This window comes from Protopterus annectens, chromosome 7.part0, assembly GCF_019279795.1.
Source record: "Protopterus annectens isolate FY-2018-M chromosome 7.part0, PAN1.0, whole genome shotgun sequence".
Classification (NCBI taxonomy): domain Eukaryota; kingdom Metazoa; phylum Chordata; order Ceratodontiformes; family Protopteridae; genus Protopterus; species Protopterus annectens.
The window spans coordinates 1,315,687,471-1,315,713,385 of record NC_056739.1 but is presented as its reverse complement, the minus strand read 5'-3'; the positions used below and the strand labels follow the sequence as shown (position 1 = coordinate 1,315,713,385).

The following is a 25,915-nucleotide window of genomic DNA, read 5'->3' as shown; positions in this document are numbered from 1 at the left end:
TCCAAATCAACAAAAGAATAGCTTTACCAGAAAAAAATTAAAGTTTTAGAATGATCCAGCTAGAGCTCAGACCTAAATCCAATAGAAAATCTGTGGGGTGACCTGAAGAGGGGCTGTGCACAAGAGATGCCCTTGGAATTTGACAGATTTGAAGCACTTTTGCAAGGAGGAGTGGCCAAATATTGCCAAGTAAAGATGTGCCATGCTGATAGACTCCTACCCAAGAAGACTGAATGTTGTAATTAAATCAAAAGGTGTTTCAACAAAGTAGAAGTTTAATGGTGGGCACACTTATGCAATCAGTGTATTATATGTTTTTTTTTTTTATTTTTTTATATTTTTTCCCTTAACAGCTTTATTTTTCAATTGAATTGCACAGGTTATAGGTCACATTAAAGGTGGGAAAAGTTTTGAAATGATTTATTGTGGTCTCATTTTTTTATATCACAAAAACCTGGCATTTTAACAGGGGCGTGTAAACTTTTTATATCCACTATATATATAAGCAAAAACTCCTACTGTCAACTGGCAGAGTGTTGATGTGAAAACAACAATGCTGACATTAACATTCCAGTATACAAGAGCAGATAAACAGCCTAGGTGCATGCAATCCTTCACTTTAAAAAAAATATCATTTTTTGCAGTGGGGGGGGGGGGGCTTCACCTTTACACTGCCTTCTAATTATATATACTAATTAAAAAATAGTATAAACATGGGATAAGGGAAAAATTCCCTAACCCCTGGAATTCTGTGACCTTGTACACTGTCAATCAGCTGCAGCTGACTAGGCAGCTGTCAATCTAACAATCATGCGACCGTCTCACCAGCACCCAAGATACACACACACATATATATATATATTTATATATATATATATATATATATATATACATATACATAGTTTAATATATAAACTATATATATATATATATATATATATATATATATAGAGAGAGAGAGAGAGATACAGATAGATAAATATACTGTAGATATTGCTAGTGAGAGATATAAAGAAAAGCACAGAGACTTGTATTGAGACACAATAGTTCTCCAGACTTAAGAGGTAAGACATCTCCCTCTCACAAGGAAAATCAATGGACCATAAAGAAAGCTGGTACTTGTGAGCAACAAAGCCGCTGGTTGAAAATCCTAAAAAAATCTGGAAAAAAAGAACCATGCACTGTAGACAAGCTCAGTTGAGACTTCAAAGAAATCAAGCATTTATAACTTGTTTAGAAATCAAAACTTCTTTATTGAAAAATAAATAGATGAGTGCTTTCACCCTTAAAAAGAGCTTTCTACTGACATGCAGTATTTATCTACTTTAACAGAAAGATCATTGTCAATTCACTCAAGCTGGGCTCATAAATGTATGCCATCGGCTGTTTATCCAAGCTTCAGTAGGATTAAGTCTTATCTTTCACACCTGTTCTGCATATCTACTCCTATCGGTAGGTAATAGGTTATAGCTTATGTGCTGTATTCCTGACCTATGTAGCTAGTGCCTAATTGATACATCCCTGGCTATGTATAACTATTAGTACATCATTGTATATGTGAATTCATAAGTAGATGCCATTTACCATTTTTAAATGGGACAACAAGTACTAAAATATGTGACAACTAGTCAAATTAAAATCCAGAAGTATACTCTAGTAATCATAACTGCAGTTAGTCAGGACAATCTGTCTGAACCTGTGACTGGGAGGACCTACCTTGTATCCTTTAGGTCAGGTAGCATGCCGCCCTTTCCATGGCAGGATAAATTCGACTTTCTATTGATACATCAATTATAGGTGTGTTCCGAGACAAAGGAAAGGGCTCTGTATGTGCTAAGTCTAAGACAAACTGCAGCATTCAATGACAGGGAACCAAACAGGTTTGAGATAACTATTTTTGTGTGTGCCATCTAAATGCTGTCAAAACAGATAGAATATAAGAGGTTGTTAGTAACATGTGTCGTAAATCCTAGTCGCCACAGTAATAATCTCTATAAACCAGCAAAGTATAGTTCCCACCATAGGAATCAGTGAGCCTCCAGTAAGTGTGTCTTGTACCAGTGCCTGTTGCAAAAAATACTTTTGCAGAGATGTATAGGGAGAGTGGAAAAATATGCATCTATACAGACTGCCTAATCCTTGTAGTATACTGAATTTAGACTAGTTGGTCATTAACTATAGGCAAAATATTAATGCATCTAGAAAAGAAACAAGTAGAAAAGTAATCCAAAGATTGTTAATACACCACTAAGAAACATTAGGTTTAATATACAGAAATGTCCACTGCCAGTAGTCGTACTTACTAAAACAGTGCAAATGATAGAGGATGCAAACTAACACAAACTGAGCCTGTGATGTGAAGGTAATTACAAATGTGTGAGTCTTTGTTGAAAAGAGACAAACTAAATGTGTGAAGCTAGGGGTAAATAATATAAAGTGGTAAATCTAATTAGGGCAGGAAGGCAGCATTGCACCAGTGCGCATAAACTGAGCCTAGGGAAGTCTATTACAGAAATTTGGAGATAAGATCATGGTTTGGTGACTATGCTTATATAAAGGAAAAGATACATTTTGGCCTTGAGAAACATCAGTTTACTGCTGTTATTGAAAGTGATGCAAGTAAGGACAAAGAACAAAATAATAAACTCAGGAGTCTAAAGCTCTTCCGCCTAACTACAAATAAGTATGTGAGGCTTCATCAGATCAGTGTAGAACTATAGAATGGTATTAAGGACATTAATATGGCTTTAATATGGCTAACACCATTAAATAATAAATATGTGCACATGACAGAATGACAGACTTGATTGATTTCGAGTACAGAAAAAAATCAACAGATTTAGCAACATTAAACAACAAGTGTATGTAAACCAGTATTAGAATCTTGTACAACTTAATGCAGGAACATTTTTAAAACTTATTGAAATGACAAAACTATGGTTGAGAAGGCAATGTTACATAGAAAAGTGAAACTGCTTCTAATCCCATTATGTTAATTTACGTAATTTTTCCTTACTGGTCCTGTAGTAGTCAACTTATATGACTATAATGGTAATTACAAATACAATGAAGGAATGTAAAAATTCAGTATCTAACTGTTAGAAAACAGAACAATAATAGCCTTTACTGTAAAGTTGCAGATTTGATGGAGCAGTTTGTGTTCAGGTCTGGGTGACAGTAAGGTTTTAGGTGAATTTGCCACTGTAATTGCATTTTCTCAAGTGTAACTCCTATGTTGCCTTCGAGTGGGCCAGTTGTTACTTTTGCCATTATTAGAGCACAAATTTCTCAAATTTTCTGCAGTCTGCGGTGTACAGCATGTCTGGTTAGTGGATTATTAAGATATTTTAGGTGGATGTCTGATAATGGTTTATTAAAATTTACCTTTAGAGCATTGATAGTTTTGTTTATGTTGAATGCTCTACATGGTGTGAAGCTGACCCTTTAAACTACAAACTTGCGTTTGCAGTCATCTCTCATTGTCATGTAATATTTCTTTTTTTAAGTTTGGACAATAAAAGCTGCTTCTCTTATTCAAAGCCACAGCATCTGCATCCTGGAGGCATGCAGGGAAAGGTGCTAGCATTTGACTATGTTGTTGGCAAAGCATGTCTTTCTACCCAGCTCCTAATATTTCACCCTTTATGATAGATGAAAGTAGCTCAGTGTCAAGTATCTTATTAATGGACTGGCTTCCACGAATGATGCTCCAGTTTTCAAACATGGTACATTTTACTTGCAGGGAGTCCTTTGAAAAGTGAGAATAATACTTATTTTTTGTTTCTCTTTGTCAGCATCATTTTCTGAGCTTAATATATTAATTTGTTCTTTTTATGGTGGATTGAATAGAGCTGTGTCATTTTCTCTTTCATGGTTGAAATGGGAAAGAGTATGTTGTTTATCAGGTTTGCACTGTACCTTTCAAGAAAGTCACTTTGTAGTTTTGACCAGGTAATGTAGAAACCTCATAATTTACCCAGACAAGCTACCCTCATTCCATGTGACTGTACAAAATGTTTCTTTGTGATTTGGGGATGCATACTGTTTGCATGTAGCAACAGGTTGGCCAGTTTGGGTTTTCTAAACAGATCAATATTTAACACTGTATCACTTTCTTTTTTTGTAAATGGTGAAATTCAGAAATTCTACCTTTTTGAAACTTTAACGGTTAGTAAAATGCAGGAAGCAGAGCCAGATCATGTTCAAATGGTGTCCTAGGCATGGTAATGGATTGGGCCCCCCCACCCTACACCCACACACCTACATACTTCTTTACACACATACCTCCTACTTGTCCATCTGAGGTCTGCAGTCCAAACGTCTTTGGTTATTCAGAATCCATGGAAGATAAAGGTGTAACAACAGATTGCACAGATGCAGAAGATGAAAATATAAACTGGGCACACACACTTGTTGCATCTGTGTGACCAGATGCAAAGGGCATTCTTAAAGAAGAATGCCCTTAAAAAAAAACACATTTTTTTCTCCTAACCAGCAGGCCCCCTCACAGCTAGTGAACACTAGGAGACTGCCTTCATCACCTAGTGCTACATCCAGCTCTTGTAGGGAATCTGCTATCTTTTCAATGTAATAAAAAAAATTCCTTACATTTTTCTACTGAGCTGTTCCAAGAGATGAAAATATCATCAATAAAGTAATAAAAATGGTTCATAAATGGGAAATACTCAGAGGTATAGATGGCATTTTCTTCCCACTTGGCTATGGTTATGTTTGCCAGGCTTGGGGCCATTGTGATACTAAACCATTTCTTAAGCAGGCTTGAGTATAGCCCCTCTCTAATCCATTGCTCATCCCAGCAAGATTTTTGGAAAAGAATCCTGAAAGGGGTGCGGATGGTCTCTGGAATCACAAACACTTAATGCCATTTCTTGAGTCAGACATCTGAGGACTAATCTCTTGGGAAATATTTGCTTTTTACTGTTTAAGTTTTTTTCTATTTTTTTTTTATTTTCATCATTAGTTATGCTCTGAAGTGGTTTCTTCTTTTCATTTGAGATGGCAGAAGTCAAAACCATTTATCTTACTTCAGATTTCCTTGAAATAATGTGGTTAGCAGAATGAGTAAGGAAACTAGAATGGCATTCACCCTGGGACGTCAGTTAGAGAATATGCTTTAAGACCACAGTGTGCTTCCCTTTTTACCTTGCTTTTCTCCACTGACTAAAAAACTAATATGGCAGCTTTGTATACCAATAAATGCTAATGAATTCTTATCTTGCCTTGCAAATGTCTTTTTTCATTAAAAGAAGTGTACACAGGAGTGAGTAATGTGCTATTCCCCAGCCTAAAAAGGTAATACCTGTGAGTATTTTTGGAGGGAGGGGGATACTACAGCAACACCACTTATTAGTAACTTTCTCAGGGTGCTTAATTAATCCTTAATCAAATTAAATAAAATGACTTGCAGTTTGAAGCAGGAACGCTGTATCAAATCTGCTGAGAAAATTGCAACAGTAAGAGAGTGACCATTTACTTCAGACAACAAAAGGAATTGCATAAGCAAGTAACCTATTTCTCCTTATAGCCCATCTGCCATCTAAGGTCCATGGGTTAAAAATATAGCCATACATACTGGAGGGGGTGTAACTTCTGAAAAATCTTATTGAACACTGATGTCTCCCTCAGACAGGCAACTCATTCATATAAATTAATGTTGCAGTGCAGCAGTCATCCTTATAATGAACATCAGACCTTTCAACAGGATTATTTTTTTCTAAGGAAGCAATTTAATATGTAACCTGAAAGTTCCATAGTTAAAACTCAAGAATAGACAACAAAGTGTTGAAGAATTTGATTTTATATGTTGATATAATTGTTAGTGAAAGCTATTTGCTCCTGATTTTAATTATGAGACCCATAGATGTAAGTCCTGGAATTACAAGAAAAACAAGTAGAACAAGTGATGTTGACAATCACTGCTCTCCTTTAAAGTTATCTTTTGTAGGGGTCATGTCCACTGCATCCCTCCCCTCAAATGTGGGGGCTGCACATCCCCCACAACCATACTTCTTATGTGTACTAACTCTGGGTTATAACCATACCTTGGAAAAAAGGGAGCACTCAAACACAGCAATCTTATATATATATGTATATACAAATTTATACATATATACACTAAGCCTCCATTTTGTACTTTCAACCATGCTCTTCCAAGACTTGCAGTTACAAGTTCTGTATTTTAACTCTGTTACCCAAGTTATTACTTTATATTTTCAGAACATTGTACGGATGAGTCCATTATTATTATTATTATTATTTTTTTTTAATTTATATTTTTTTAACTTAAGCTGTAACATTTTCAGACTGCAGGAGCTGCATAAACTTTGACATTTTGACATTTTATACAATAGTTTTCACCATTCTCTGTACTTTGGGTGATAAATAGCTTTATTCATACATTAAACATATCATCACCAGGTGTTTCTGTGAAGTATTCTGGACCAAGTTATGTGATATTGGTTATATTTTTGTGAAAAAACATATAAAACACATGTATCATTTTAGTTCTTTTTAAAAGATAGCAATTCCTTGTACTTTTGTTGACTTACTCAGGCCTGTTGCACTCTCGAAGAGACGTTTTTATGCCACCTCCACAGGATCTTGAACAGGCCCCAAAAGGACTCCATGCACCCCAGGATCCATCTGTCGGTGGTGAAGAAGACTCCTTAGCAACACAATGTCCATGTTTGCAGTGCTGTGTAGACATCACGGGGCCAGGAAATCACTTTTGGTTAATTTACAATTAGTTTAAGAAACAAACAAAAAACAAAGAGTGCAATTCAATATAAGGGAGGCACCAGTATTTCCATAAAAGATGGAACATTGATGGATGCTAAACTGATTGATGGATGCTAAACTGATTTTTTTTTCAATGGCACATACAACATATTGTTTATGTATGTCCTACAAAACGTCTTCTAACAACTTTCCCATATGACCAGAAGTTAAACATTTTCCCATGAAATTATATTATAGCAAGGAAGGAAGAGGTAATGCTTAAAATGTTGAATTTTAATACAGTCATTGTGTCTGACTCTTGCAGTACATCACTACAGCTTACTAAGTTCACGGATCATAATCAGTAAATATAACTGACCAGCACAGAGAACACACACAGACTAATACAAATCATATATCTTATTATTCATCCTGAGACTTAACTTCATGTTTTCATTTCCAGCTAAAGGACAGTGTTATTTTAATACTTAATTTACTAAACTGTAAGTTTTAACAACTTGTAAACATGCTGTCCAGCTATCTTATTGTTCTTTAGGGGTACTTCCCATTGGAATCTGACTCTGACATGTTTAAGATATCTTCCTGCAGTTTCCTGCTCAGAATTAACAATGTTAGCTGGTAATGAGCTTCATCCTGTAGTCTTAGTGTTGATTCTCTCAGTTGCCATGTACTTACTGTTTGGATCAAAACAACTCAAGTAACCAGAAAAAGTTCCTTGCCTTCTCTATAACTGTGACCCAACCCAGTTGGATAATTTGGCTAACAAAATAAATAAATAAATGGTTGATGAAGGGGAATTTAAGACTGAGGCTATCGTCAATAAAAATAATTATTGTAATTAATTGTTTTCTTTAAGGAGTATGTTGTGATTTTATTTGATTCTAGCAGTCTTCTGAGCAGTACAGAAGTAAGGAAGCATACAGAAAGACTGCAATACAGTATAAAAGAAAACACATGACCTAGATCAAAAAATAAGAACAGGGTAATACATTTTACAAAACCTTTGCATCAGTGCTAGCCTGTGTGTCAGAGCAGCTGTGATCAGTCTAAGACGCCAGAAACATTTAGGATGCTGCTTAAGAAATATTGTGCATTGCTGTCCCACAATGGATGTAATGAGGTTGGTAGTTCCCTTGCAGACTAGTGGGTAGAAGCTTCTAGAAAGAAAGACATAAACACCAATTCTGAAAAGTTTCTACAAGGAGTAAGCCTGGTGTACACCTCTTACTAACAATTTCTGGATGTGAGACACCCCAGTTAGAGTACTGTACCAGGAAGGAGTGCCACAGCATGGTGGGTTGTCTCTGCAGCCTAACACAAATGTTAATGTGATATTCCAGGGTATGGTCATATGATAATTAGCCAAGTGCTCTTACCCTCAATAATGCCTGTATTAAGTCATTTACACTGTGGAACAATGCCAAATAACTTATCTCAGCGGTCATCTTAATGAGCACACCAAAAGCACATGTTTACCCATTGCTTCCAGGAGTCAGGGAATTTAGAGGACAGGTAAGTGGTTGGATATGTGTGTGTGTGTGTGTGTGTGTGTGTGTGTGTGTGTGTGTGTGTGTGTGTGTGTGTGTGTATTTGCATGTGTGCATGCATGCATCAGCTTTGGTGGTCAAATTACAGGGGGTTAAGTAGGATATACGGTGGATATAAAAAGTTTACACATCCCTGTTAAAATGTCAGGTTTTTGTGATATAAAAATTTAGACCACAATAAATCATTTCAAAACTTTTCCCACCTTTAATGTGACATATAACCTGTACAATTCAATTGAAAAACAAACAGATCTGTTAGGGGAAAAAATATAAAAAATAAAAAAATGTACAATACGCTGGTTGCATAAGTGTGCACACCTTTAAACTAATACTTTGTTGTGTGTGCACACCCTTAAAATAATACTTTATTGAAGCACCTTTTGATTTACTTACAGCATTCAATCTTCTTGGGTGCACACCTGCCATCAATTAAAGAGACTCTGATTAACCCCAAATAAAGTTCAACTCTCCTAGTAGGAATTTCCTGACATTTAGTCGGTTGCTTGCTACAGCAAAAGCCATGGTTCACAATCTGGCATTATGGATGTGTGAATGTTGATGTCCTGCCCCATCTCTCCAAGGCCAAGCACCCAGAAACAGTTAATGTTTCCTACTACTTCCTTGGAAGTCTTCCTTGTTGGATGTGCTTGTACTACTACAGCTGCTAAACTGCTTTGAGAGTGAGCCTCTAGTATATGTAGCTTAGGATGTCTTTCAACATGTATCCATGAATAATACTGGAGCAACGTTTGTGGTTCATCCATGCCTCTGTGTAATGTGACTGGAATGTAGAAAGCTATCTGAAAAGAAATTCCACTTGTTTACAGTTTAGCTTTTCTTCATATCTAGCCATAAGCATGCCTGTCTGGCCACATCCCTCTATTATAAATCTGATATATCCTCAAGAGCATTATTCAATATTCACAAAACACTTGCATTTTAAAGTAGCAGTCTTATCATGGTCTGTCCCTGTTATATCTTTTGCAAAATGATTGTTTACCTTTTCCAAAAGTTGTAATACACCACTCCCAAAAATAACAGAATATGTACTTTTCATCCACTTACAAAACAGACTTATCAGCTATACGAGTCATAAAGCAGGTTATAATGTAAGGAAAATTTAGAGAGACATGTGGATTTCCACAGTACTATTACAATTGCTCTGTCATAGCCGTTTCATCTATGCAGGGAAAATATTCAATAGAACTGGCATCCTGTAGACTTATTTCAGTGTTAAACCATGAATATAAGACATTTATGTTTCTTTTAGCAAAGAGGGTAGCAAGTGTTTTTTCAAAACGGGGAGATCAGGGTCAGTGCAGATTTGTGCACAGAAGGCAGACATCTGACAACATTAATAGGATGCTCATTAAACAAAGGAAGGTTGAAAGAAAGAAGAAACCATTCCTACTTATCAGACTGGACACTGAGAAAACATTAGACAGGAATTACATGATAGAGGTCATACCGCTCAACCTCTAAGCAGAAGAAATTTGGGCAAAGACAAAACCAATTGAGGAGACAAAGTCCAAAGTCAGGGACAGATTTTAAATATTCCTCTTATAAACTTATAAACTTGCTAGAATAACAGGCTTTGCACTAATATGCATTTTTTGATGCATCTGAAGTATGAAACTCAAATGGATATATGTTATACCTGACCCGACCTTTGAAATGCAGGGAATGAAAGGCAAGATAATCTGGAAGTAAAAATATATGTTTCTGGTTACAGGTTAAACATATTTAGACAGAATATTACACTTATAAGGTGACAAAAAATACTTGGGTAAGAAGTTGCTTTGCAAATGGAAGAAGGAAGCAATTCCTGTAGGTTATAACCTCAACAAGCAAGACAGGAGACAACGTAATGTGATAATCTGCTTATGGAGCAGAAGACAAACTGGAGCCTAGGCACTGGGAGCAAACAGAAAAGTGGATAAAGTAATTATGAATGCAAAATACACCAACACTAGAGTCCAACAAAAATTCAGCTCAGCTGCACGAGTATAACAGAATTCACTGAGGAGTGAATAAAGAAGGTTGCCAGTTGAATAATTATAAAAAATCCTCTTTATTACAAAAGGTTTAGCGCTTTCATCTAACTACATAGACTTCATCAGAACATTGTCCTTACACATTCAAACAGTTTTATACTACATTCACACTAATTAATTAATTCATTCATTCACCAATCAGGACAACCATTCAACCAGCATATAAATTAACTTTGTAAAAGTACTGCAAAAATAAAAGTCTGCTGTTCCCATTTCACAATATTGGTATTAGTATATATGGTACTGTGATATCTAAAGCTAGTAGTACATCAACACACAATATATATTACATATTACATTCAAACAAAGATTTACTATTAAGAGTTTGTTATACCTTTATATATCCTTTTTAAAAAACTGTTAATATATTAAAATTGTTAAAATTTAAACCTTATTCAACAATATAGGTTTAATAGTAATATATTCATTGATTCCTGGTGGTGAAGTTGCATTCAATAATATTTGCCATCTAACCTCTTTCTCTCCTAGAGTATGCTTAATACTCCCACCTCTTTGTGATACCCTCACCACCTCTAATATTGCAAATTTAAAAGTATTACAATTGGCACTGTCCCGTACGTGTCTAAATAGGGCATTGTTCTCATCCTTTTCTTTATGGCATACAAATGCTCATAAATCCTATTTTTCAATTTTCTTCCTGTTTGGCCCACATAAAAACTAGGACACGTGGTGCACAGAGCCAGATAAATAACGTTGATGGTATCACAATTGCCTCGACATGGGTGTAAAATATTTTTGCTAGTGTTATGCAACTGGACCTCATGGTCCTCCATAATAGCCATACATTGATTACAGTGTCCACATTTCCGTGTACCTGTCACTTGTCCTTTGACCATCTCTGTATTGTGTTCAAATTTATTCTTAAGGTTAAACCCCACACTATTAACAAACTTGGGTTTATTACCCACTATATCTGATATTACATCATCCCACTTTAAAATATTCCAATTCTTCTTAATAATGTGTTTTATGTCCTCAGTATAGTAACTATAAGGTAAAATACATGCCGTATGGAAATCCCATTCATTTCCTTGACTATTAGTTATACTTATATTATCTATACCCACTCCTAATAAAGGTTTATATTTGATGCCCCACATTTTGCTCACATACTCTATAGCATCCTTGATAACATATTCAGGGTATCCCCTCTCCTTGAACATATTACCTATTTTATTCAACTCCATCAGCATCTCACTATACTCAGAAGTCATTCTGGCAGCCCGAATACACTGACCCTTAACTATGTTATTCTTTAACCTAACAGGATGACAACTGTTGTATTCCAAGTATGTGTTGCTAAATGTCTCCTTTCTATATATATTGGACTTAAACCCAATGGGTGTCAAAGTAATATAGGTATCCAAGTATGCAATACCATCCATGCTGTATTTATGTGTAAAACTCAAAAAGGGGGTAGATGTATTAATATATTCTATAAATTCAGGGATAACATTATTGTCCCCCTCCCACACAATAAATACATCATCCAAAAACCGGACATACCTTAAGATATACTTCATATATCGACTACTAAAAACAACTTCATGCTCCCAGTCTAGGAGGACCATATTAGCATAAATAGGGGCACAAGCTGTGCCCATGGCAACCCCCTTATTTTGTCTAAAATATTCCCCTTCATAATATATAAAATTATTGTCCAAAACCAGGCTCATGAATTCCTCTATTAACTTAATTTTATCCCATGTGTAATCAGTATATTTGTCAATACTATTAATGAACCTCTCCATACCCTCTTCCCTAGGAATACAGGTAAAAAGGTCCTTTACGTCTATAGTAACCAGAGTTAAGTTGGGTTTCCAACTAGATGGAGTTAACCTTGCCAGAAAATCCCATGAATCCTTTACTATATGGCTGGTAGAAGCATATATAGGTTTGAGCCAGTTATCAATAACTTTCCCAAATGGGAAGGTTTTAGACCTACTACCCGATATAATAGGTCTGAATGGGGGATGTAACATATTCTTATGTATCTTCGGTATACCTATTATGGTTGCTGTAACCGGGTATTTCACTTTTAGGTACTGATATAATTCCTGATCAGTCCTATTTTCTATCAATAACTCTTCCAATAGAGCATCAATTCTACCATATGCTATATTTAATTCATTAATAGATGAAACTTCATATTGATTTGTATCATGTAATATAACTTGTATCTCATTCTTATAGTCGGTGGATTCATATAGGACGATTCCCCCTCCCTTGTCTGGTTGCATAATTCTAATGTTAGGGTCACTGCATAATTCACACATAAGTTGAAACTCATCCTTACTCATATTATACTTTATAGTGTGTGTGCCCTTCTGTCCATACCTATATATTTCATCCAACACTACCTTTTCAAATATACTTAATGTCGGGTGTAGTAGTGGGGTAAAAACACTCTTTCTATGTAAAGAATTTGACATTCCATTGTTCCTACTACCTTTGAAAAATACAGATAAATTTAACTTCCTCAAATACATTTTAAATTGAATCACATTCTCAACCAAATTAAACTTGCTTCTAGGAATAAATTTCATACCCTTACTAAACAGGGCAAAATGTGTATCTGTAATGTTCAAGGATGTATAATTGTATATGAAAAAATGTTTTTGTCCATATTGGACCTCATTATACTTAATAATGGGATGTACAGGTCCTACTGCCAGCGTTCCCTGTAATTCTCTTGATGTGGGGCCTGTTGATTCCACCGGGCATCGATATTCCTGTCCTGAACTTCTTCCCAATGGTACCCTTTTCCTAAAAAAGGTTTATATGCATTTTGTACATTATATCTAGTTTTTTTACCATTCCCACCCATCTCATTACCTTTAGTGGCATTGTTATTATTTTTACTAATCTTATTCTTCCAATTATACATATTACCTTCCTTATATTGCTGTAAATCACGTTTTAATTTGTCACATTTCCTTTTAAATATTTTTTGAGAAGTAGTATCTGCATACATAAATTGTTTATCAAATAAAGTACGCCATTGGTCAAAAACTAAATCTTGTGTAATAATTTCATTCAACCTATCTACTTCTTTAGTAAGGCTAGCTAAAGTGTAATCATTACATTTCATAATAAATTTCATAAAGCTAAATCCAAATGAATCAAATAATACATTACATTCATTAATTAATTCATCATTGAGTGCCAGCCCCAATGGTCGTTTAAAAAAACGTAACCCCATAGGGACTATTTTCAATTCCATGCATCTATTCAGATAAGAATTTTCCACTTGTAAACTTTTAATATTATTTAATTTATGTCCAAAATCATAAATAATGTCTCTCAAAGTTCCGTTGTATTCTTTAGCATTGTAGTTGTTTCCTTGTACGATTGAATCAGAGAAAACAAACGGATTATCCAAAACAAAAGTTTCTAAGTCCTCACAAACTTTCTTTTTAGAACGAGTAACATAAGAATCCCCTAAGGGAACAAATGCTGATTTCACAGTACCTGGTGCTGCCGTATTCGTAACGACAGAATACGTGCGTTTTGGAACAGTCCTTTTAGGTTTGGCGCCAGATATCAAATATACGTCCTCCGTACTGTTGCCTAATGCCAAGGCTTCAGGCGTACACAAACTTTGCGCTCTACTGCCAGCTGCAACTGTACCATGAGAGGTCCCTATATTCTCTGGCACTCCACCACGATGATTATGCACTTCCTGGTTCACCGGAATGACAGGGGAACCAAAATGAACACCAGAAATAGCTGCATCAACCGAAGCATTTCTGAAATCAGCTGTGTTCCCCGGTTGACTACACAGCCCTATTAATCTAGTTAATTCACCCTTAATAATTGACATTTCGGATTGGAGCTTTAAAAAATCATCCTTCCTAACTGGGGAAAAAATGGAAGGAAGCTCCTCCAGTGAATTCATGAAGACCAACGACTGTAAAATACACCAACACTCGAGTCCAACAAAAATTCAGCTCAGCTGCATGAGTATAACAGAATTCACTGAGGGGTGAATAAAGAAGGTTGCCAGTTGAATAATTATAAAAAATCCTCTTTATTACAAAAGGTTTAGCGCTTTCATCTAACTACATAGACTTCATCAGAACATTGTCCTTACACATTCAAACAGTTTTATACTACATTCACACTAATTAATTAATTAATTCATTCACCAATCAGGACAACCATTCAACCAGCATATAAATTAACTTTGTAAAAGTACTGCAAAAATAAAAGTCTGCTGTTCCCATTTCACAATATTGGTATTAGTATATATGGTACTGTGATATCTAAAGCTAGTAGTACATCAACACACAATATATATTACATATTACATTCAAACAAAGATTTACTATTAAGAGTTTGTTATACCTTTATATATCCTTTTTAAAAAACTGTTAATATATTAAAATTGTTAAAATTTAAACCTTATTCAACAATATAGGTTTAATAGTAATGTATTTTACATTGGCATGTATTTTACCTTATAGTTACTATACTGAGGACATAAAACACATTATTAAGAAGAATTGGAATATTTTGAAGTGGGATGATGTAATATCAGATATAGTGGGTAATGAACCCAAGTTTGTTAATAGTGTGGGGTTTAACCTTAAGAATAAATTTGAACACAATACAGAGATGGTCAAAGGACAAGTGACAGGTACACGGAAATGTGGACACTGTAATCAATGTATGGCTATTATGGAGGACCATGAGGTCCAGTTGCATAACACTAGCAAAAATATTTTACACCCATGTCGAGGCAATTGTGATACCATCAACGTTATTTATCTGGCTCTGTGCACCACGTGTCCTAGTTTTTATGTGGGCCAAACAGGAAGAAAATTGAAAAATAGGATTTATGAGCATTTGTATGCCATAAAGAAAAAGGATGAGAACAATGCCCTATTTAGACACGTACGGGACAGTGCCAATTGTAATACTTTTAAATTTGCAATATTAGAGGTGGTGAGGGTATCACAAAGAGGTGGGAGTATTAAGCATACTCTAGGAGAGAAAGAGGTTAGATGGCAAATATTATTGAATGCAACTTCACCACCAGGAATCAATGAATATATTACTATTAAACCTATATTGTTGAATAAGGTTTACATTTTAACAATTTTAATATATTAACAGTTTTTTAAAAAGGATATATAAAGGTATAACAAACTCTTAATAGTAAATCTTTGTTTGAATGTAATATGTAATATATATTGTGTGTTGATGTACTACTAGCTTTAGATATCACAGTACCATATATACTAATACCAATATTGTGAAATGGGAACAGCAGACTTTTATTTTTGCAGTACTTTTACAAAGTTAATTTATATGCTGGTTGAATGGTTGTCCTGATTGGTGAATGAATTAATTAATTAATTAGTGTGAATGTAGTATAAAACTGTTTGAATGTGTAAGGACAATGTTCTGATGAAGTCTATGTAGTTAGATGAAAGCGCTAAACCTTTTGTAATAAAGAGGATTTTTTATAATTATTCAACTGGCAACCTTCTTTATTCACCCCTCAGTGAATTCTGTTATACTCGTGCAGCTGAGCTGAATTTAATTATGAATGCACTTGTTATTCAATGTTGGGTTTGCTATAAAATATGCTCAAAAACCTGAAACCTGTATTAACATTGTTTTTAGCATTCATAGCCAAAGAGCTAAGTGGATTGGTCATCTTAATATCCTTGAAATGCTCCGTATCCAGACTTTGACTTCCCCACTGGTTTGACCTATATGGGATAACTTCTTGGTGCAAATGTAGTTTGTGCAGCACACAACACTGCATGCAGTGTATCTATAACAGGACAGCGAATAACTCTGACCTTATTGATTCTAAACTAGCGAGAGCTAAAACTTGGAAGTATACGTTTCACCTCTAACAAGGAAGGATACTTTATTTTGTAAACAAATTTGCTCCATTTGGAGTTTAAGTACAATATCACCTATAACCCTTGATTTTTACAGGGAAAATATGGTCTAGTCGGGAGCGTCTTCTTTATTTCTACATCAGGCATTAAAAGTATTATTGATATTTGTAATCAATTGCAGTTTCTCAAAAAATAACTAAGAAACAGGGCAGGCAGCAGAAACCAAGTAAAGACAAAATTTAAATGTGGCTATTTAAAATTAAAAAGAAAAAACAAAGCAAAAAACAATTATTGTTTAAATATTACAGGATTTTATTTTTAAAAAGTATCTTAAAAATAAAATCCTGTAATATTTAAATGATAATTTTAGTAGGACATTTATAGTACTTTAATGTTTTTATACATCAGTAGTCTCTTAGGAATTATACATTATTACACACATATATATTTTATGTACAGTGTTTTTATGTAAAAGGTTTTCTAATGTATATTACTATTCATGACTGATTTTGTTTAATATTCATTAGGTGTACATTATGATTGTTATTTTTTTCTATTTTTAAATTTTAAATAGCTGCCTTTAAACGTATTTTAAATTTATTCTGATGAAGTCACATTTTTAAGTTTGAAAGGGATGGAAGCATTCAGTATTAAAGTGGATTTAAAGACATCATGGTTATGCTTGGTTTCTGCTACCTGCCTTGGTTCTTAGTTTGTTTTTAGATCGCGGAGAAAGAGTTTTAGTTTCTCAAAAATTGTTTATAGCACATTATGACAAAATAACCAGTAATAATAACAGGAACCAGGCTAAAACCTTCTCAAAAGATGACTACATCCTCCTAAGGGAGGGTATCAGTAGCTTCACACCACCGCCCCCCCCCTCAGAGAATGCAGACAACTATGCTGAACAGTATGCCAGTGCAGTATACAAGGGAAAGAACACATCTTCCTAGTATCCCAGACTGCATTCTGCACCACCTAAAGCAAAAACTAGCTTTGCCATTGAGCACCCTATTCAGCCTCAGCCTAAGTACAGGCTTTATTCCAGCAGAGTGGAGAACTGCCATTGTCATCCCCTAGCACAAAGGTGGTACCACTACTGACCTTGGAAACTATTGTCCCATTAGCTTGACAAGTCTGATCTATAAATCCATGGACCTTATTATTATGGATCTCATAAACAAGGACATAGGCAATATCCAAGCCTTTGAGCTCACCCAGTTTGGATTCTTCAAGGGCAAATCTTGCCTGTTGAACCTAGCTGACTTCTTTGAGACTGTCACCAAGGCCCAGGATGAGGGAAAGTCAGTACATACAGCTTAACTTGACTTGGTCAAGGTTTTTGACACAATCCCCCACTCATCATCCAAAAGCTAACACAAATTGGTTTAAATCCCTATCTCATCAGGTGAGTGGCCAACTGGCTCACTGATAGGACCCACAAGGTCAAAATAGGCACCTCCATCTCTGACAGCAGACCTGTCACTAGTGGTGTTCCCCAGGAATCTGTCTTGGGACCCCTACTGTTTGGCATCTAATTCTCAGAGGTACAGGCAAAGACAAAAGGCCTATGGCTGACAAATTTGTGGATGACTGTAAGTTGGGTGCTGTCATTGACTCCCCAGATGATTTTAACATACTGCACAAGGGTCTCACAGCAAAAAAATGACTGGTGGCAAAGTCATGCCCTTAAGTTAAATGCAATAAAATATATTATCATACCATTTGGGAAAAACACAGCCCCTACTGATTACCGCATCAATGGCAATGACCTAGGAACACACCCCGTGGTGAGATACCTAGGTACGCAGGTTAACAACAATCTCACATTCGACCATCATGTAGTGGCAGTGGTCAGAAAAGTCTTTTACTTGGTTCATCTCATATGTAAAGGGATTCCATCCAGAAAAAGGAAGGTTATTACCTCTCTGTACTCCTCCCACATTAGGCCAATAATTGAGTATAATGCCCCGTTTGGTAAGTACCTCTCCAAACACCTGCACCAACTGGAAAAGTCGCAGAAATAACTCACAAAGAGAATCCATGGTCTCCAACACCTGTTCTATGTGGACAGGCTCAAATCACTATCACTCTACTCAGTATCATACAGAATGGTCAGAGGTGATCTGTGTCTTGCCTACAAGGCAATATTGTACCCTGTCCTACTAGAGATGCCCCATATCCATAAGTCTAACTTCTCATGCATTACCCACTTGAAAGGTCTAAATCTAATATGCAACATCAGCAAAACCTACTGGACAAAAGGGTTTGTCTTCCAGAGGCTGCACTGTCTCTCCAATAGACTTCCCATGCATGTCAAACAGGGTACCTTGCTGACCCTCTTCAAGTCCAATGTTGATGAGTGGATAGGAAACCACAACTTTGTCCCAGGAGTTCCACCAGTATCCCTCACTGACAGGGATGACAGGTGCTGCTGACTGAGTTTTCTTTTTTGGGGGGATAAACTCTTGGCTAGGCTTGTAAGGGCCCCAGGGTCTTTAGCCTAGTAACCTCCTATGATCCTATGTAAGGAAGAGTTAGAAGATCTGCCTTCAGTTTTGCAAATTTTTGTGGTGTTTTTTTTAACACTTTTCTCCTGAGAATGTCTGTATAACCATTTTCTGAGCATCAAGCAATACTTGTATAGGATGTCATCACTTCAAGTAACACACAATGACTTCTCACCTTATTTTGTCACAATGTTGATCTCTGGTAGTATTGCATCTTGTCCAAATGTATTTTCCATATGAGAGGAATATCAATAAATTACAGACTGGATGTGAGATACTGGAATGTAGAATGCTACCTAATGGGATAACTTTTCTGTCCAGCTTACTTGAGGCAATCTTCCACACTTCATTTATTAGTATGTCATCTAAAGAAATACATTTTCTTCAATGATATAAATGAAAGCGATGACTCAAAATCTTTTATTGAAATTGTCAAAATTCCAAAAATCAAAAATAACTTGGAAGTTCCTTAATAGCAAACAATAAGTCTCCTATGTATCAGAGAAACAATGCCACCTGGTTTGCAACAAGCTGATATATCTGGATAACTGTACTCTCTTAATAGGAGATAAGTAAGCTGGCATACCATGTCACATAAGATTCTCTCACTAGTGTGTCCCTTTCATGATGAAATTAATTTGTCGCAAATAAAAAAAAAATAACATAAATTCATTTATTATTATTTATTTTATTTTATTTTACATTTGTTAGCTGGGAAAGTCAGACTGGATACATGTCCATTTTCAGCGGAGGCCTGGGGAGAAAACCTCCAAAATAAAACATTTAACATGATGTATGCAGTAATATTAGTAATTTAACAAAAATCAAAAGAAAAATGCAGAAAGGTTACAAATTTAAGAGAATGTTCTAAGTAAGGTAATATTTACAGAGATATTAATCAATTTAACAGATATCAGACGTCAACTACAAATAGGTTCCATAATGAAGAAAGTTTCGAAGTAAGGTTTAAATTGATGAGAAGTCAAAAAAGTGGGAGATGGAGGAAGCAATAAAGGGGAAAAAGAACATATTAGATAAATGAGGGTGTAGGAAGAGGAGACAGGAAAAGGAAGGTCGTTTATAAAGAAAGAGGAAGAATGAGGTAAGAGAAAGGTAGGTTGGGGAGAAGGCAGCAGAGGCTGAAAAAGGAAGGTAGCAGTTCAGATGATGGAAGCTAGAGATAATAAAGGGGTGGAAGAAAAATAAATTGAAGGAGGGTATGGAGAGAAAAGGGGAATTATCTTAGATAGCTAAGATGGAAATGGATTATATCAGTGATGTTGGGTTTGACTAAGCCTAACTAAGACTGAGACAAGCTTTGGTGGAAACTCAAGTCAGTGTAGTAACTCAGACTGAGTAAATTGGATTTTAGTCAGGGTTTAGACAAGGACATAGCCAGTTATTGTGCATGTGTGTCTTTAGTGATATTTTGAAGTGAGGCAAGGAGCAATTTGTGGTGAGTTCAGCAAGAAGGGAGTTTCATTTTTTGCCAGCAGTGTTAGAGAATAAGGAATCACCGGCTGAGTTGTTGGCTTTGGTAGGTTGTACTAGCATTCTGCTGGAAAAGTGAAGGGATACTAGGTTGAAGTATGGGGTAATCATATTGGCTAGATTGGGTGTGTGGGTAGGCTGGTGGAGGATTTTATGAGTTACTATGAGTTGGTTATAATAGATTTGGTTGGGTAGCTCTAGCCAACCTAATTTTTGAAGATTATGGCAGTGGTGAGTTCTGTACTCTGAGCCTGAGGCAAATCTTGCTATATTGTTGTAACATTTTCTGAGTTTGTTGAGATTTGATTTGGATAAGTTAGTGAAGATGGGTGAGGCATAGAGGAGGGATGACAGAAGATGTGTACGACCTATAGCTGTTCTAGCAGTTGGGGTTAGAAATTTCTTAATCCTATACATGGAGCCTATTTTTTGTTTACTGTTTTTATAGTTTTGTCTATATGGGCATTGTAGTTTAGATTATTATCAATGATTATACCTAGCAGTTTTGTAGTTGGTTCTGGAGAGATTATGGTGCCATTATGAGAAGAGACTGAAAATGTTGGTGGTGCAATCTTCCGGGTGGGGGAGAATAGTAGAAGTTTGGTTTTGTTTGGGTTCAATAAGAGCGGATGATTATTAAGCCAGTTCTCTACTTTGTTGAAGGTTGTTTGGGATTATAATTCTATGGGAGTTGCAGCAGAGCAGAATAGTGTGGAGTCATCTGTGTACTGTATAGTAGTAGCATGAGGGATAGCTTTGGGCAGGTCATTTATGAAAATAGAGAAAAGGGGGAGTCCCAGAATAGAACCTTGGGGTACACCTAGAGTGACTGGTAAAAGAGGGGATAGATGCTCTTTCCATTGGACTGCTTGCTGCCTGCCGTGTAAGTAAGAATGGAACCACTTGATTGCTGGGTTGTCTATGGACAGGGATTTAAGAGAGTCTAAGAGTAGGTTGTGGTTAACCATGTCAAATGCTTTTGTCAAATCAAGGAAGAGGGCAGAGGAAAGCAGGTTTTGATTGCAGTTTTGATTTATTTTGTGGGAGAATGTGAGTAGGGCAGTGGTAGTTCTGCGGGCTGGTCTGAAACTGTGCTGGGATGGTGCTAGGAGATTATTGTGTGTCAGGTGGTTAAGAAGTTGTTTTTCTTTGCATTTCTCCATTATTTTGACTAGGGGAGATAGTATGGAGATAGGTCTGAAGATGGAGAGTTCAGTGGAGTCTCCCCCTTTATGAAGTGGAATAATATGAGCTATTTTCCAAATGGGAGGAATGTAGGATTCCTTGATAGAACGATTGATTAAGATGGAGATTGGATAAGCTATTACGTTGGCAGCTTTTTGTAGAAACTCTGCGGGAAGTTGTTCTGCTGCCAGGGAGGTAGGTTTTAATTTTTTAGTAATCATTTGATATAGTCTGTAGGGATGTAGTCGAATTTTAAGGGGGGGGGGGTCTCCTGAATAGCTGTGCTAGTAGTCAAGGAGGAGGGAGGTAGATTATTAGCTAGGGATTTTGGATAGACTGAAAGAAGAAGGCCTAGTGAACCTTTCCTGTAATCTAAGCTATGGCTTTAATGTTCATATCACATTGACCTGCTTTTGCACATGGCATAAGGTACATTATCTAAGTATGCTGTTATCAACATACTCTGCCAGGTTAAACTGTTTGGTAATTGGACTGTTTCTATAGCTATTTCTTATTTCCCCGAGATGTCCAAACATACTTATTCCCACCTTCATGGTGGTCTGACCATTGTAGTAGTTTTTCTGAAGGTAAAAGGGGACAACCATGACAGATGCTGGACTATGAATAGGCAACAACCTATACAGTAAATTCCATGTTGGGATGCAAGTTTTACCACAACCTGAGGATCTGTACTTTACCAATAGGTACAACTGCTTCATTACAATAATTTCTGCTATTTTTACAAAGCACTGGCTAAGTTTGTTTATCTCTTATTGTTTTGTGAGGATATTACAAACTGTTAGCTTAAGATCACCTGTAGAAATTCATGGACCTCTGGAGGAATAAAGTCCTGATTGCATCATAAATCACCCAAGTTCAGACAGTGACCCATACACCTATAGAAGTTGGTGAAGGAGAATGAACATGAGCAGATGATGCCATCCTGCCCATCAAGAGGTATATCTGGCACAGCCTGTGGATGACCCCTGTTACTAGGTATTCTGTCCCATGAAGCTCAAGCCTGGTGAGTCTGCACTTCCATGTGCAAGTCAAACAGTAAGTTCAGTGAGAATTCAGTGCAAACGTCCCCTTTGAGGGAAGCACATACTGGAGCATAAAACAGCCACCAAAGAGGAGAGGTTTGCTCCACTGAAGGATAGTGTAGGCCAGATCATGGGATGAGCAAACTGACCTGCTCCCTATCACTTGAATTTTGCCATGGAGTGGATGAATTAATGGGCCTTTGGGGTCTCATGTTGCCTCTGGACCCTTGGCTCACAATTCTGTGGAACAGATGGACTGATGGGGTACAGATATAGCAGCCATTCAGCAGAGGGGGAAAAAAAGAATATTCATGCACCCGATCCATTATTCTGATAACAAACCCACTGAGCACCAGGGCATCAAAATGTAGCTCCTCAACTAATCCAAGTCATCATTTAGAAGAGTTAAATTATAATGACCTTAGCATATTGCAACTAAACCATATATAGCCCAAGACACCAAGCGGTTGTTTTTGAAGAAGGCAAGCCCCCTTGTACGCCACCCACTTTTCCTTATGTATACTAACTCTGACATTGCTGTGCCCCAGGGAAAGTGAAACCAGTTTCCCAATATGAATAAATGATATCACTACAGAGGGAAAATGTTCCCCTTTGTCAATGACAGTGCTCAACACATTTGGAGTCAATAAAGCGGTCGTGTTGGCAGATGGGACACTCAGTGAGGGAAAGTCTATAAAAGGCTGTCTCTGTGAGATGTCCATCAACAGCTCAGCCTGGACCTAAATTTATTTAAACTGCGTGATAAGTTAGTGTACTTAGTTATGCATCCATCAAATAATAATAATAATAATAATAATAATAATAATAGTAATAATACTAATAATACCTTACCTATGAGGGAATTAAGCTTACTAGTGAGCCTGAATGTTGTTTTGGATGTTCATGTTTTAGCTAAATAGATCAGTCCATTTTGCTTACTTTCAATAGTTATAAATATGCTTTTAATTCATTTATAGCTATAAGGCCTTTTTGTATATTTTGCTTTAGCATCCATACCACCTTATGGCATCATGATGGGCAGGATTCATGAAGCCTCCATGTAAGAGTTACAAGGCTTACACGGAGGCTGCAGTTAAACGGTGTGACGTCAGCATGTCATGCATATTCATGAGGGCATGCTGACTCACACCCAAGGCTAACACGGTCCGTGTAAGAAAGTGGGGGGCGTGTCCACAGGGCGAGTCCTGCAAAAAGACACGCCCCCTGAAGAGTAACAGTCCCGAAAGTAAACCCCCATGAGAGAGTCTGCGTAAATGTCAACAAACACAACACAACACATGCCCCCACAGACTATAAACATAAAATGTAAAAATGAACATGTTATATTTTTTTTATAAGTTTTAAAGAAGTTTGCCCGTAATTGCGCTCTTTTGCGTGGGCGTGCCCATCGCTTAGCCACAGTTAGCAGTCAGTGGAAAAGCATATAAGGTCTAAATATGCAAAATAAGCCAAGAAGCAATAGCGTAGCGGTAGAGACGTCGGCTAAAGAGGAAGCAGTCATGGTTCGAGCCCCCACAACATCAATTTTTATTTTTAGTGAAATAAGCACAAAACAATTCCCTGACATATATGTACATATATAAAAGTATATTTTATGTAAAATGTAATGAAATGGGCCATGTATTTTGAAGAAATGTGAGATAATAAAAAAAAAAAAAAAATGTCAGAAGTGCCTATAGCTGAGCTACACTCTAACAAGCTGAGCATATCTGCCCGTAGGTGAGCAGTGGTTTAATAGGTGTAAAATGAGTGCCCGGGGTTGAGCAGTGCTGTAACACGCTGAAACTGTGTGCCCATAGCTGAGCTGAGCGTAATATGCATGCTGACAGCCAAATGACGCGTAAGCCAGCGTAACCCATTTGCGCGGAGCTGCGCACCGCACCAAAAAGATAACCGGTGGGCAACGTTGAGCAAGCTGTATCAAAACTGCCTTTACAAAGACACACCTCCTAGCTTGAGTAGACAGTCATAAAAAAAAAAAGCAATGGCCAGGCTCGAACTCAGGATACCGTGCACCATAGTCAAAGTACTGAACCACTAAGCCATGACAGTTGCTCTTAGAAATGCAGTATTAGCATATACATAGGAATGAATGGAAAGAGAAGCATGACAAAGCAGGTTTTGTGAAGCTGATACAATTCCAAAATGGCCAATCACAGATAAGTGCGGGAAAAACGACATATATAAGCCCCATAGGCGGGAATACACAGCATAACTGATTGTGGAATCGATTTGCAGTCAGGATGGCAGGTATAGGAGAGGGTAGTTGCTTCCGAGCACAGAGGTGGGGCATTGAGGAGTCCAAATATATGGTTTGGCTCCTCATCCATGATCATGAGGCCCAACTCATGCAGGGCCAGGTCCTGTGGGGAGCATACAAGGCTGAGGCATGGGACCGGTTGGCACATGATCTCACCATTGCCACAGGAATACCAAGGACTGGTGAACAGGTCCATCACCACCATGCGGACCTGAAGAGACGGAAGCAGGACCAACTGAACCGTTGGATCCAGGAGGACCGGAAAATGCCCAACGCCCCACTACTGAGTAAGTTACATGTAATTATTTATGTAAAAAATTAACCTAGCTGATATTATGGAGATGTGTATTCCAATATTACTTCATTTATATTACAGCTGCAGGTGTCTGTTCCATGAATCATCAAGCCTATGCCGATAGGCTTGTGCAGTTGTGCCACCAGGCAAGTTAGTAATTCTCTCCCTGTAACTGTTAAAAAATATAAGTATGACAGCTTGCAAAAGAGTGCAGTGTAGTCACTTATTAATAAAAAGTGCAAGTAACAGTGTAAGAGAGATTCTGCTAGTACTGTGTGATTACATAAGTGTGATGCAGCCTGTAATCCAAAAATAAAAATGAAACAAGTCGGAAATAAAGATGTTCCACCTGTAATGTAATAGTACATAACCTGCAGCAGGCTGTAAATTACAGCTACACAAGCTGAGTAAAACACATGTGTGAAATATATCCCCGTTTAAAATCTGAAACATGACACAAGTGAGACTGCTGGAAAGGATTGTTGTAACCAAGTAAAACATGTCAATAAAGTCTAGAATTAAGTACCATCCTGAATTGTAAAAATAAAACAAGTGAGAGTGTGAGAAAGAGGTATGAATCCACCAATAAAGTTGTAATAACTCCTGAATAAAGTATACTGCAGTCAGTATAGAATGAAATGAATGTGACAGGCACAACCAAACAGTGAAATGTGTGGAATAAAGTACTGAAGCTGGAATGTGTGTCCCACAATTTGGATATGTTGCTGTATGTTTGCAATATGCAGATAGTATGGTTGTATGAAATACCAAACATCCACAGTTGTCTAGAGCCATATAAAGCAAATGTAGCAGGATGCTGTAGCTGAACAGAGCCAGATATGAATGTGTATGAATAAAATGCAATGTATAT

At 36.8% G+C, this 25,915-nt stretch overlaps 1 protein-coding gene across 1 annotated transcript in view; it reads right to left on the bottom strand.

The window, feature by feature from the left end:
- Window positions 1–25,915, bottom strand: part of ADAMTS9 (ADAM metallopeptidase with thrombospondin type 1 motif 9) — a 1,232,634-nt gene that overhangs the window by 902,822 nt on the left and 303,897 nt on the right. Inside the window, exon 12 of the mRNA XM_044077927.1 lies at window positions 6,570–6,715. Within this exon, the coding sequence (XP_043933862.1) occupies window positions 6,570–6,715 (146 nt within the window). The remainder of the gene's footprint in view (window positions 1–6,569; window positions 6,716–25,915) is intronic.